We start from the raw sequence: 15,669 nt of genomic DNA on the forward strand, positions 1-15,669 counted from the left end.
ACTCGCGTGTTAAAAATGAACGAGGCCTGGTGCCTTGTCGACCGCCTTGTCGACGGCATCCCATGAATCAGTCAACAGACAAACATCCCTCGCTATTGAGGAGAAAAACAACAGGAGGGCTGGACCAAAATCTCTGGTGCGCGACTTCCATCTGCCAATGTTTAGTTAAGTCATAAATAAGCGACGACTAAGCGTGAAATATGAGGAAGACAAACTTTTTCATCGGAGCCAAAACTCGACAATTTTACGACGAATACCCGTCACATTCCGATAAAACGGAAAGATCGATACAATAAATGCTCGTTTATGGACGGGAATCGAAACCTCATCCTTAAGCAAGAACAAGAAGACATTTATCATTATGCAAAACAGTCACTTGAAGCCCGTCGCAGCAGCGAAGAGGAAGAGCTGGTCCAATATTCACCGTACGCTGAGACAGTGTTGTTGTGTTGTATCAGTCGCTGTATAATATTTTCATTGTGATGATAATTATGATCAGTATTAAGAACGTGATGTGAAATTCTCAGTCTTTCTCTGGGACTGTTTACATGAATAATGCATGCACTCACTGTTCTGTGAGACACTTTTAATGCTCGACTAAATGACATGTATTAATGCTCTCAACGTCTCTCCGCCGACTAATTGACATTCATTTTACCAGCTGTCAGCCTTCGCCATTATGCTTATTACTTATTACAAATGTTTATTCTGTAATTTAATACGACGGAGTTGCCGTTCCTGTCCTCAAGTCAGAATTGTCGGGGTGTAATGAGCAGCAGGACGCATTAACTGCTGGCTGACATTTCTTTTCATTCGCCCCCATGAGAAGCCGCGCTGTTGGCAAAAACCGCCCCAACTTATTTTCTGTAATGATTCAGCAGAAGGAGAATCTGTCCACAGAGCCGTCAAATTACCAGAAACGTACGTGTTTGCTCCTTATTTCCTGAAACAAATAGGAAAATGCCCCACGACTCAAGATGGAAAATAACATTTTACTTCAGAGTTTGGATCTTAAAGACGTTTCATTGTGCTACGGTTTTGAAAATAACCTCAAACCCCGGTACTATTTTGAATAGTTCATTTGTCTGTCTGTCTTTCCATCTATTTTTTTTTGCATTTAAATACATGAGTGCATTTGTTTTAATGTGATTCAGTGTGCGCTGTCTGTGGTGTCCCTCAGGGTTCTATTGTTGGCCCATTCAAATTCTTATTCATATTCTGTATTAGATAAAGCTTTAGTGTGGTTTTGTGTCCAGGGATCCAGACACTTTTTGAATAAGTGTAAATCTTTCCCACTGTAGGAACTTTCAAGGCAACTTAAAGGTGCATTATGTAATAAATCTAAAGCAACTGGCCATAAAATCCTCCTAATATGTCACAGAGACTCAGGAATAATGTTCATATAACAAACTGAACTCACCGACAACAACAGTACAGACAAAATATTCCCATTAAAAAAAATCTTTTGCGGACATGTTTATGTTTTGAAATCATGTTTTGGCGTCATGTGGCGCCACCTACCGCCGTCTACCAATCATTGCAGTCGGTAGAGTCTCAGCTGCCGAGCAACCACGGGTTGCCAGTTACGTCTGAGCTACCATGGCGGAGAAAACGAATGCTAAAAGACCTCGGTATTTTGAATTTGAGTGAGACTCTACCGACTGCAATGATTGGTAGACGGCGGTAGGTGGCGCCACAAAACAGGATTTCAAAACATAAACATGATTTGCAGTCTGAAAAATATTTGTTTTAATGCAAATATTTTGTCTGTACTGTTGTTGTTGGCGAGTTGAGTTTGTTATATGAACATTATTCCTGAGTCTCTGTGACATATTAGGAGGATTTTATGATTTATTACATAATGCACCTTTAAGTTGCCTTGAAAGTTCCTACAGTGGGAAAGATTTACACTTATTCAAAAAGTATCTGGATCCCTGGACACAAAACCACACTAAAGCTTTATCTAATACAGAATAAGAATAATTTGAATGGGCCAACAATAGAACCCTGAGGGACACCACAGAATTAACACTTATATTCATTTAAACTTTAAACTAATTACTTGGAACAGCTGCCAATTTAATTGGATATTGAGGTTCTCACAGTTGGTAACAATGGCAAAACCATCAACCCAGCTCTTTCCTGGCCACGCCCCCTTCCACACACTGACCTTATATGGCAGGACAACAGCTGAACCTCCGCTGATGCCGACGATGGGCACGGCGGTCTGAGTGGAGATGAAGTCCAAGATCTGTGCCACGGCCTCCGAGCCGACGTTGTCCTCGAACACCACGCCATGGACGCGGTTGGTGGAGAGCGTGTCGCAGATGCGGGTGAGCAGCGCCCGCGGGTTGGTGTTGTTGACCAGCACAGTGATGGGGTTCACCTCCAGGGGCAGGTCAATGAAGTTCTCCCGGCTCAGCCGTCCCTTGACCTCGGCCTGGTACGCCGAGCCGCTGAACACCACTGCCACGTTCACGGCGGGCATCGGAACCCCGAACGGCCGGCCCCAACAGGCGGGAACAACGGAGCAGAACAGCAGCAGCGGCAGCAGCAGCAGCAGCGGTGGCGGCGGCCACCAGGGGGAGTCGCTCAAGCAGCCTAGACGAACGCCCATCTCAATCACCTACTGCCTGTAGGAGGAGACAGAGATTGAGAGAAGAGAGATGGCTCACTACCAATTTTTAGTGAGCAATATGACAACAATATCTACTTCTGTTTGCCCCGCTATCGTCTTTTGACATTTCCAAAAACATGATGCTCCAGCTGCATGGCAGAATTTTGCAGCCCGGTTAACTGTTTAACGGTTACACCGTTTAGGGTCCAGCAACAACTCTTGTTGAAGTCACATGTTTGAGGTGCTAGCTAGCCTTCAGCGATCATTTGGAGTGAATTCCAATTCCTTGCTTCACCCTCAATCTCAAAAATGCTCTCCCTCTAGTCCAAGTTCTGTCCCGATTCTCAGAAAAATTAAGTTGAGGGTCAAGTTTAAGGGCTGTATCGCCCTCAATATTGAGATTTTCCGAGACCACCATTGGGAGCAAGGGCTACCCAGAATGCATTGCGTGTTTTGACAGAACAAAGATGGCGTCGAGAGCAGCGAAGCGAGTACGCTACAAATGAAGTATTTTCTTTGTTAATAGAGATATAAAAATGATGAAAACCATTGTATTATCTTAGTTTAGGCCCATATTATGGATTACTGACGTCATTGTTGCGTAACATTTATTTTTATTTTACGATCTTTTTTACGAGCCGGCCGGTGTGGTTTACTTTTCAATAAGCAAATGTGTTCTTTGGCGTTATTCTGCCCCCTACAGTCTGAAGACGTATCTGCATTTAAGGGGTGTCCCATTTCTAAGTGACAAAATAACCCTCAACACTTGGTTTTGAGGCCAGTTAAGATTAAGGGTTAAGATTGGAATTGGAATTGGCCCTTGAACTGAGAAGAGCCGCTCCAGTCTGTGCTAATGCAAACAAAAATATACAAAAAGAAGATATACAGCAACAGAATGTTGTGCGTGTGTTTATCAGAGCATTTACACCATATTTCTGGTTTATGAAGCGTCTCCGATTTCCCTTTATTCTCGAGCCTCGCCAATATTTCACCGCTAACGAGAATCGCGTCGGTTCATCTCCACCTGAGAGACTGATTCCTGAAATGTTGTGATAATTCTCTTCTCCCAGCTGATGTTTTTTAAACATTCTTTTTTTAGAGCTAGCTTTTTTGAGCTTTCTGGTCTGCACGCTATAACTAAGTCAAACGTCAAAGATGCCGGAAAACCCAGAGAAGTATTTTTTAGTGTTTTCACCAACATGAGTCCGTGGCCGGTCTGTTGCGTCTCAGGGAGGCAGCTGCCGCCTACTGCTGTTATATTCTCTGGTCCAATCCAACAGATGGTGTCCAGAGTTTAGTGCAACAAACGGAGAACAAGAGGATTTATAATTGTTCTCTCGTGACAGGACTTTTGAAGCGTTTTCCGCAGCATTCAAACTTAATCCGCGTGCATGGTTTTGCCTGCGCTGATTAATTCACGTCCGCTGTGTCAGTATTATGATCTGTAGCTGTTGGGAAAGTCTTGTCTCGCTCGCGCAGCTGACGGTTTAATTATTGTGACATCAAAGTCTGTATTCACAGAGGACGCGGAATCTTCCTCGTTGCCCTTTGAGCAAATCCAGGCGTTTGCGTTGCGTCACTATTTCCCTGCATTGCAGCCACTAACTCTTGAATAAAACTATAATCATAAGGGCGGATTGCTTTGCTCTCTCCGCCCTCCTGGAGGTGACGGAGCGCAGACGCTGTGACAAACAGTAGCTCTGCGCTCTGGAAGCCCTGTGGTCCCAGTTTAGTATTCACATGGTTGCCAGACAGTGGTGAGGAGCGGAGCTGTCACACAGATTTAGGCTCTTTGTCAAACGTGTCACAGTGGTGTTTGGGGCCCTGAAGGAGTGTGACACACTGGTCCCCTGTCACACAGATCTGATCCACCATGTGATGGAATCCCAGTGGGGTGAATATATATCGTAATCCCCTGGTAATCCCTGCGTGGCGTCATGGCCTGCGGCTTTATTGTAGAGTGTGCATTTATCAAGAGATTTGGTTATTGCTGTGTCGCTATGTTGTTTTACTTCCTGTGTTGTGTTTCCTGTGTGGGAGTGAGTCTGCAATTTATTTATTTATATATATATTTTTTTTAATTTTACTTTGAATAATGATAATGTAGCACACTTGCTATACAAACTCACAATTTATCTGACCTTAAATCCTTTTATATCTCTATATGTCTACATCCTCCTAAAAAATAAAACATTTTAGCTTCATCTTGCAACGTAAATGTGTAAAGTAAACAAAGACCTAATGTGAGGTTTGCAAATATTTCATTCCGAGAGACTTTTTATTTTTTCAAAGAAACCCAGCTCACTGTCAAACTGAATCAGAGCAAATGGATAATTTCCTGAATTTCAAAAATTCATGAAAATTATTCCTTAAGAGGTTTCGAAATATTTTTTAACAGATCCTTGTTCAGGGCGATGTCGACTATTATGATGGTAAATTTCAAGTCATTCCGAGATACTTTTTATTTTTTCAAAGAAACTCAGCTCACTGTCAAAGTGCATCAGGACAAATGGATCATTTCCTGAATTTCAAAAATTCATGAAAATTATTTTGTAAGAGGTTTGCAAATATTTTTAACTGGTCCTTGTTCAGGGCGATGCCGACTATTATGATGGTAAATTTCAAGTCATTCCGAGATACTTTTTGTTTTTTCTAAGAAACTCAGCTCACTGTCAAAGTGAATCAGAGCAAATGGATAATTACCTGAATTTCAAAAATTCATTAAAATTATTCCTTAAGAGATTTGCAAATAGTTTTAACAGATCCTTGTTCAGGGCGATGTCGACTATTATGATGGTAAATTTCAAGTCATTCCGAGATACTTTTTATTTTTTCAAAGAAACTCAGCTCACTGTCAAAGTGCATCAGGACAATTTCCTGAATTTCAAAAATTCATTAAAATTATTCCGTAAGAGGTATGCAAATATTTTTAACAGATCCTTGTTCATTGTGATGCCGACTATTATGATGGTGAATTTCAAGTCATTCTGAGATGCTTTTTGTTTTTGAGATTAAACTCAGCTCACTGTCAAAGTGCATCAGGGCAAATGGATCATTTCCAGATTTTCAAAAATTCCTTAAAATTATCCCTTAAGAGGTTTGCAAATATTTTCAACACATCCTCGTTTAGGGTGATGACGACTATTATGATGGTACATTTCAAGTCATTCTGAGATGCTTTTTGTTTTGAGAAGAAACTCAGCTCACTGTCAAAGTGCATCAGGGCAAGTTGATCATTTCCTGAATTTCAAAAATTCATGAAAATTATTCCTTAAGAGGTTTGCAAATATTTTTTAACAGATACTTGTTCAGGGCGATGTCGACTATGTTGATGGTAAATTTCAAGTCATTCCAAGATAATTTTTGTTTTTTTTTGAAGAAACACAGCTCACTGTCAAAGTGCATCAGGGCAAATGGATCATTTACTCAATTTCAAAAATTCATTAAAATTATTCCTTAAGACATATGCGAATATTTTCAACGGATCCTTGTTCAGGGCGATGCCGACTATTATGATGGTAATGGACTTTAGTGTCTGTATTTGCCATCTGAGCACTTTCTTTTTCTGAACTGCACTCCCATATTTATGTCAGGTTGGTCACAAATGTCTGCTCCTGCTAACTTGCTAACGGAAAAAAGCGCCTCCAGCATCAAGTGTCAGTCACGGCCGACGTAAAACATTAAAGCAAAGAACGTGTGTGTGAGCAGGAAACATAAGCAGAGAGGAGACGGGAGCAGGAACGCTCGGCTCGTACGGAACTGGAATGTTTATCATTGGATTGTTTTTCTCCGGTCGCGTCACAGACGCTCCGTGTCCTACATGTGATTCTCCTGCTCGCTGCCGCCTCATAAATCAGTTTGTAAATTGATTGCTCGCCGCTCGGAGAGGCCACGTTCCACGCTCCTCTCAATGACATTATCCGTGTTTCAGCTGCGACGGCAGTGGAACAGTTTAGGGTTAATGTCGCTGACGAGGAGCGACGTACGCGTGGTCAAAAATGCTTAAACGCTCTGACCTTCCACGTGTTAAATCAAGGCGGCGGGGGGGGGGGGGGGGGGGGGAAACAGCTGAGGAAGATACACCGAGGACAACATCCTGGGGTTGGTGGAGAATGGAGAATTAAACCAAACATGGAAAGAGTCATCGATTTCTCTGTGACGGAGCTTTTGTCAAAACTCTGACACAATCGGACAAACGGGCCAGGATTACTGCATCACAACAACAATAATGCATCTACACAGTTCTTTGACAAAACGTGCGCTCAATTGTGAAGTGAAATAAACGTGGAACAATAAAACAAATTATTGATCTCCGCCAGTAGGTGTATGTTTTCGCCAAAGTTTGTTTGTCTGTCTGTCTGTTAGCAACACAACCCGACCAGGAACATGTGATTAACTTGCGATCTATAGACGCTATCACTATTTTTATCGCTATTTTGTGGGGGGCTGAGTGGAGGTCTGCGCTCTCGGAGCGCTTCTAGATTTTGATTAAAAATAAATCCAGGATTTTGTTGATGATTGTGTCGCTGGTCTGGCAACCCGTGCTGCTCTGATTGTGTGTATCTTTAGTATTATATTTATTATATTGGGCTCCACATGCTCCCACCGTAGCACTTTGCTAGCTCTGTACACGCTTTTCCACGGTGTTTTAGAGTGTCGTCGCTGAAGAGTCACGAGAGCGACGGCCGACACAAGAATCAAAGCCAACAATGCAGTGGAAACGACTTAAAAATCCTGAAAACGTGTGTGTTAATCTCCAACATTTAGCAAAAGAAAATGGCTAAAATGTCAACAGTTAATAGAGGAGTCTGGTTTATTTAGAGACAGCTCTGCTCAGTTCCGGTCGTACGGCAAACAAATCTTTTTAATGAACTGATTGCAATGATTCACTTACACCGAAAAACAACCGCTTTGCCCGTCAATGGTTTGTGTCGCGTATATAAAACAACGTCACGGCAGTTTCACGTAGCCGTGCTGTGACGACCTCGTCCACGCTGAAGAGGTTCTAACGTGATGGAAAAGGACGTGTAGTCGAGTAGAGTCGAGTATTACTAAAACTGCATAATGGAAAAGCGACATCAAATTACAACGAGTCATCAGAGAAAAAGATGCTAGCCTGATGCTAACGTTTGCTAACGAGTAAGCGGATGTTACTGTTCGGCAGCAGGTTGGGTAGATTGCATTCGTCATCTGTAAACTCGGACCCTCGCTCCCTGTTTCGTACGCAACTGATAAAAGAATCATAAACAACAACAGCTGACATCCGTAAAAACATGGAGAAAGTTTGGGCGGGAAAGTTTTAGTCGGACCTGAAAAATCACGGAAGGTGATTTGAGCTCTTATTTTTCACCACAGTCCGATCCTCGAGCCTCGAGCCGAATGTTCTCCTCGTTTTATTCCTCCCTCCGCTGCCCTCTTTTCTGTTTGATGACACGTCCCTCGAGCGCTAATCCGTAGCATAGTGACATAAACGGCGCCGTATATCACCGATAACTGCGTCGTCTTACACTTATCCGACTGCACAGATTAAATCCACTGGAGCCGCTCGGAATATGATGTGGGTAATTTCTTTAGTGTTTGGATCATTCCGCTGTGTTTCCACAGATGTTCACGCCCTCAGGCTTAAGAAAAGGCAAAATGTGCCGTTTTAATCATTTCAGCATCTGTTTAGGACGCACCTGGAACAGCTGCTCAGTCACATATTAATCTGTCTGGGATTATTCCAGGTTTTTTATTCACGAGAAACAGAGATTCTACGCTTTATGTTTCAATTGGGCTACGACAACGAAGAGATTGTTCATTGATTACTGAATTAATTAGCAATTACAGACTCTCTGCTCTCAGAATTAGCTTTATTTCTAGTCATAGAGAATGAAAACTCTGCATTTATTCTTATTATTGACAAAAATTCATAATCAGCAGCTCACGCACAACCAAGAAGGGACTCAACTTACTTTTATTCAACAAACTGGCTCTTTTTTACGGTGGCCCAGAGGTGTCAGGACAAATACAAAAGGCACAACACAAATACAAAAGCCACACAAATACAAAAGCCACAACACGAATAAAAAAGGCATAACACAAATACAAAAGGCACAACACGAATACAAAAGGCACAACACAAATACAAAAGGCACAACACGAATACAAAAGGCACAACACGAATACAAAAGCCACAACCACGAATACAAAAGGCACAACACAAATACAAAAGGCACAACACAAATACAAAAGGCACAACACGAATACAAAAGCCACAACACAAATACAAAAGGCACAACACAAATACAAAAGCCACACAAATACAAAAGCCACAACACGAATAAAAAAGGCATAACACAAATACAAAAGGCACAACACGAATACAAAAGGCACAACACGAATACAAAAGCCACAACCACGAATACAAAAGGCACAACACAAATACAAAAGCCACAACACTAATACAAAAGGCACAACACAAATACAAAAGGCACAACACAAATACAAAAGGCACAACACGAATACAAAAGCCACAACACAAATACAAAAGGCACAACACAAATACAAAAGCCACAACACAAATACAAAAGGCACAACACAAATACAAAAGCCACTACAAACGTAGTCATGTTTTCCATGGGCGATAAACTACATCCAAATCTGTCCTTCACTTTGTGAATGATGCTGCTCAAGATCAGACAAACAACGAGAAAGACGAGTTCCCCGAGAGCAAATGTGTTTGGTTTGCGTTTGGTTTGCGTTTGGTCTGCGTTTGGTCTGCGTCGCCTCGACACTGACGACACTTTGATAAACTCGACCGCGCATGAATGCAAATATCCACATCTACATGTTTGGTCCCGCACGCACACACACACACACACACACACACACACACACACACACACACACACACACACACACACACACACACACACACACACACACACACACGCCCACACACACACACACACACACACACTGTACATATGCTTCTCCCCTCAGCCGCAGATTGAATACTGTTGATAAGGTGTATACATATATATATGTATATATATATATATATATATATATATATATATATACATATATATATATATATATATATATATATATATATAATACAATTCCCTGCACATGTTGTTGTGTATGGCACTGGCAGAATCTCTGTGATTGGATTATGAATCACGTTTACATGGCTATTTCAATTCCATTTCCTCCTGCTGCTTCCTGCAGAACTAATAACTGCTATCCCTGTAATATAATGCAGTTTAGGCTCACTTATACCATTTTTGGTAAAAAATCGTTTTTTTTTATTATTATTTATTATGATTTGGACCCTCAGAAAGCATCTCGCGACCCCAATTGGATCGCCAAATCATTTTCGAAAAATAATGAAAAAAATAAAAAAATAAAAAAATAATATATATATATATTTTTTTTTCGAAAATGAATAATTTTTAATATATTTATAATATATTTATAATAATATATTATAATATTTTTCTATGATTTCTGGGGGTGGCCAAATCATTTTCGAAAATTTTTTTTTTTAAAAAAGGACTTTTTTTTTTTTTTTATATATTCATTTCCAAAATGATTTGGTGACCCCCAGAAAGCATCTCGCAACCCCAATTGTACCGAGATGATTTCTGGGGGGTCGCCAAATCATTTTGGGTCGCGATTTTAATATATATATTTTTAAAATCAAAATTAATGTAGTGTCCGATCAGACGTTAGAATGATGACGAGCGGTTAAGCGAAAAAGTACTTTTTAAAAAAATATGTATTTTTCCAAAATGATTTGAAACTATTTCAATTCCATTTCCTCCTGCTGCTTCCTGCAGAACTAATAACGACTATCCCTGTAATATAATACAGTTTGGGCTCACCTATACCATTTTTGTGTGTTTTCCATTAAAAGTCAGACTTTTATTCATCGAAAGAGTTGCAAAATGAATAGAAAATATAGTCAAGACATTGACAAGATTAGAAATAATGATTTTTATTCAAAATAAAGAACCAGCAAAACTGTTTCCAGCTGTGCTAACATCATTGCACAAGGGTTTTCAAGGGTTTTTACCATCAGAACACTGGAAATGGGCCTCTATACACCTATGAACATATTCCATTAAAAAACAGATGTTTGCAGCTAGAATAGTCGACCACATTAACAATGTATATAGTGTATTTATGATTCATTTAATGTTAGATTTATTGAAAAAAAAAAAAAAAAGTGATTTTCCTTAAAAAATAAGGACATTTCTAAGTGAGCCCAAACTTTTGAACAGTAATGTAAATCTTAAACTCAAAGTTTGCATCTGCAGGAGCCAAAAGAGGAACCAAACGTTGTCTGGGCAGCAAAGCAGTTTTTGACGGTGTGAGTAACTGATGTCTGTTTGTTTTTAAACTGCATCCAAACTATTGAACGATAAATAGGTCACAGGAGCTTAAATCGCTGGCTGAGCCTCGACAGCGACCGCTTTCATTATTACCTGAGTTTTGTTGTGTTTGTGTAGCTTTTTCTGGTCATTGGGTTCCTTACATTTCCTGAGTAAGTCGCCTGCAAAGTTTGGACAGTTATACGGACAGACAGACATTTATAGATGGATGTTCTTCAGCACATAAACCTGAGGGAATCAAACCACTCAGGACCAAACAAGTCACTGCCTCTGTCGTATGGACAGATTTCTAGGAAATAAATGTCTGACGCTGCAGACCAGACTCAAAAAAACACGTCTTAAAGCTCACATAGAGTGATCCTGTTGCACATATATGTTAGTTATGGAGGTCTACTTACATATATTAACTTGTTTTTATGCTCAAAAACCTCCTAGTTGCTGTAAACGAGCCGATAGAAATCCTCTTTTCTGACAGTGTTCCTCAGCCGCGATATTTGAGACTCAACACTCACACCCAGAAGACAGACTGTGTTGTGATTGGCCAGTACTCGGAAGTGACGTAATCAGCACACCCGCTCTCAGAAGCACAGCTCCCCCCTCTGGAACGGTGGATGCACTGCTCCTCATTATCAAAACATTGTTTTAACAGTGTTTAAAAATAGCTTCTTCACGACTCCCCGCCGCAGTCCCTTTGACGACCTTTGACCCCGGAGTCAGACCCAGAGTCAGAAGACACTGTCGCTCGTGAAACACCTCCACAACGGACGTCATTATTCTTCTTCTGCGGTTCAATGTACGCAACCGGATGTGCCCGGACTAGTGCCCGGAGCAGGAGGATCTGCTGTTCAGGAGAACCGCTGTTTACGTAACCGGACCGGGTTTTTTCAGAGATCTCGCTGAGCCCGAGATTACAATAAAACACAGCGTTCTCAGCAGTGGCTGAACTGTTTGTTTAGAACCTTCAGGGCTTCGTAAACAAGGTAATGACGCAGATACACACTAAAAAACAGCGTTAATTTGAAGTTCCGGTCTAGATCCGCTTTAACCACGTACTTCTCAAATGAAGGTGTCGAGAAGAAACAAATCCCTTCACCTGCATTGCAGCAACATATTAAAGACATTTAAAAGAATCTGGTCATTTAACGTCATTTGAGGAGATTGCTGAGTTTTATCACTTGGCTTAAACCAGAATACAACCATTAAATAACCCTGAAGGACATCTTCTTTGTCAGTACAGTGCAGGTTCAAGTGGGATCTTGTTGAATAAACTCCAGGTCTGGATCCTTTTTTTTTTTTTTTTTTTAAATGTCCTGATAGTGAACATATGAATTATGAAGCATATTAAAAAAAAAGAGTGTATGATTTGCCGCTGAGGCGTCAGCTTCTCCAGCTGATTTCTGATGGAGGTGATGGATGTGAGGCTGCAGCAGTAAACACATGAGGCCGAGCAGCGTTTAACGACTCTGCCTCTGCATTCCGGGCACGGCCGCTCTGCTGCAGCTGTTTAACAACGTGCACCTGTCGCAGCTTCTCTGCTCCGCGATCAATACGCTCCGCCGTGGATCTGCAGGCCGCTGCATCACGGAACGTCGCGTGTTCGTCCTTCATCCGTCAAACTGACGACGACCGTTTCGAGTCGAGCTCAATCTCTCAAAACGCCACCGTTCACCTGTGACCTTTGCTGACCTCCAAAGTGCAGGAGTTAGGCAATAATACTGATATGAGTTATGTTCACATTTCCTTGACTTTCACTTTATATCCCACTGAAGCTCGAACGCTCTGTCAGAGATAAAAGAGAGGTTACATAAGAAGTGAGTCCAAAAGCGGCAGCGCGTAACTTATTGTTTTTAGTTGTCATTGTTTCCCTTCTGTGGTCAGGCTAAACTGACAGACATGACTTGGAGCTTAGATCGGTACCAAAAAAATCAAGCCCGACCGGAGCCGAGCCCGTTGTGTCCGAACCCGAGCCCGACATTTACGAGCCAGAGTCCGATTTAAACCCGACGATTCTTTAATACGTGAGCCGTAAGCGTACACGTACGTCCGCGTCCTCCTCACAGCGGGAGCTACAGTCTAATTTACAACAACAACAGAGCCGCTGAGATCCGCGTCCATGAAGGCGTTGTGTGTATACAACAGCAGAGCCCCCCGGTGGCGGGCGGGGACAAGACCAATTGATCTCATCAGACTACAGTGTAGAATTCACTCCTGAAACTCAAAGGGAACTCTACTCTACTAGGAACATTCGTAGTATTAACCCGGGGTTAGCAACTCTCCGGTTACAAGTCAAGTTCCCTTTCCACTTAGCCCTGGGCTACATTGGTACACTGCTGTTAGCAGACACTACTCAGGTACACTCTTAGAAATAAGGGTTCCAAAAGGGTTCTTCTACAAGGGCTGAGGTTCTACCTTGAACCATTTGCTTCGGAATAAAGGGTTTTTCAAGGGTTCTTGGTAACACTAATGGTTCCAGTAAGAACCATTTTGATCCAGAGAACCCTTGAAAACCCCTTTGCTGAATAATGGGTTTTAAAAGGGTTCTTGGCGGAACCCTCCAAAAGGGTTCCAGGTGGAACCTTTATAAAAAGATTCTACATGAAGCCAAAAATGGTTCTCCAATGAGGACAAGCTCTTCGGCTTGTCCTCATTGTAAGGTTCTTCGACCTTACATGGTTCTACTTAGCACTTTTATTTCTAAGAGTGTAGACAACCTCAGGTAGCTAACCTCAGGTAGCTAACCTCAGGTAGCTAACCTCAGGTAGATAACCTCAGGTAGCTAACCTCAGGTAGCTTACCTCAGGTAGATAACCTCAGGTAGATAACCTCAGGTAGCTAACCTCAGGTAGCTAACCTGAGGTAGCTAATGTCAGGTAGATAACCTCAGCTAGATAACCTCAGGTAGCTAACCTCAGGTAGATAACCTCAGGTAGCTAACCTCAGGTAGCTAACCTCAGGTAGATAACCTCAGGTAGCTAACCTCAGGTAGCTAACCTCAGGTAGATAACCCTCAGGTAGCTAACCTCAGGTAGCTAACCTCAGATAGATAACCTCAGGTAGCTAACCTCAGGTAGCTAACCTCGGGTAGCTAACCTCAAGTAGCTAACCTCAGGTAGATAACCTCAGGTAGCTAACCTCGGGTAGCTAACCTCGGGTAGCTAACCTCAGGTAGCTAACCTCAGGTAGATAACCTCAGGTAGATAACCTCAGGTAGATAATCTCAGGTAGCTAACCTCAGGTAGCTACCTCTAGCACCAAGCATTAGGCCCGCCCACTGCCACAAGCAGAGACCTCCTCTTTTCTTTGGTTCCTGGATGTTTAAAATGTGACTGAGCAAACTCTCCAGATGACTCACGTCTGTCAGAACAAAGATCTATTTAAGCGATTTAAACCCTTAACCGACGTCAGAGTCAGGTTTCATTCAGCCGCACATCAATACGTGGGTCATGTCTCGTTATATCCTCCACCTGTACAAATATGATTAACTAAGCTCTGATTAAAAGAACACAGTCGTGCTGATCTCTTTAAATCCACAGCCATTAAACTAATCTGGAGATTAATCAAAAATCACGGCTACAATGAGAGCAGCGAGAGACACGAGCAAAAATAAATCTGGATCAGACGGCTTGACATAGTTGGAATGTGTCCAACTGTCGGGTTCAGTGTCGCAGTCGTACGTACGTGAAACTGGGCAATGTTCCTTTAGTTTAAGTTAAACTACACGACATATATCACAATATATATAATAAATGTGGTTATTATAGTGTCAAAATGTCCGCATTAATGTCCATGAGTTGTTTCTATTGGAAAAACGTACATGAAAAATTGAGGAAAGAGCAGGTTAAAGGGATCGTTCAGGTGTGGTTACAACTCATAAATAACTCCATAAATAATCAACACCATCTCAGGTCTGTGATATCTGAAGAATACACTATGTTTTGCTGCTTTATCTCAACGTTTAAACAGACTTTTGTGACTGGAAAGTGAGGTTTGTGTCGCTTTGTAAATGTTTCACTCGCTGCACCAAAATCCATCGAAAAAACTCTGCGAAATGTGAAATATTTTGACTTCTATGTTTGGATTCTGTTGTAACTCCTGTGTCGCCGTTAGTAAAAGAAACACAACTTTCTTCCATGGGTTTTGGTGCAGGAAAGTGAGCAGTTAACATACATTCCAAAGACTGGTTTAATAGCAAGAAAAGTCACAAACGTATTTTTATTTGATGAGTTTCCGTGTGATTAAAACGATGTTGGAAGTGGAATTTTTTTCACCGTGAGTGAAGACGACACATTTTTAAATTCACGTCAAGGTTAATTTTTGGAACAACGTCAGTCGTCACGTAACTAAAACACCAGCATTTAGCTGCACATGCTGCGTTTGAAGGCTAACAACGGCTAAAGCTAAAGCTAGCGAGAGCTCGGTGGTAGCTGCTAGCTAGCACTTCCTTTGGACTAAAGTCCTGTTGATTTGTTTTGTAAATGTCCAGCACCGGCTTCTGTATGACACACATAAATAAGTCCAGGTGTTATTTGTGTCTCCTGTTACCACTTTCATTTTGACCTTGGTGCTTCTTCTTCTTCTTCTTCTTCTTTCTCGTCGTCCTTTGCCTCCAGAAACTCTGCCAAATCTCCACCTCTGTGACTTGGCTGCTTGTAGCTGTTTCTCTAAAAGAGT

At 41.7% G+C, this 15,669-nt stretch overlaps 1 protein-coding gene across 1 annotated transcript in view; it reads right to left on the reverse strand.

The window, feature by feature from the left end:
- grin2ca (glutamate receptor, ionotropic, N-methyl D-aspartate 2Ca) overlaps nt 1–2,617 on the reverse strand; it is a gene marked incomplete at both ends in the record, with an annotated part of 61,810 nt that extends 59,193 nt beyond the window's left edge. The window contains 1 exon segment of the mRNA XM_083896229.1: nt 2,171–2,617. Coding sequence (XP_083752355.1) covers nt 2,171–2,617 — 447 coding nt within the window.
- Between the last annotated feature and the right edge of the window lie 13,052 nt (nt 2,618–15,669).

This window comes from Microchirus variegatus, assembly GCF_963457635.1.
Source record: "Microchirus variegatus genome assembly, chromosome: 10".
Lineage (NCBI taxonomy): Eukaryota > Metazoa > Chordata > Actinopteri > Pleuronectiformes > Soleidae > Microchirus > Microchirus variegatus.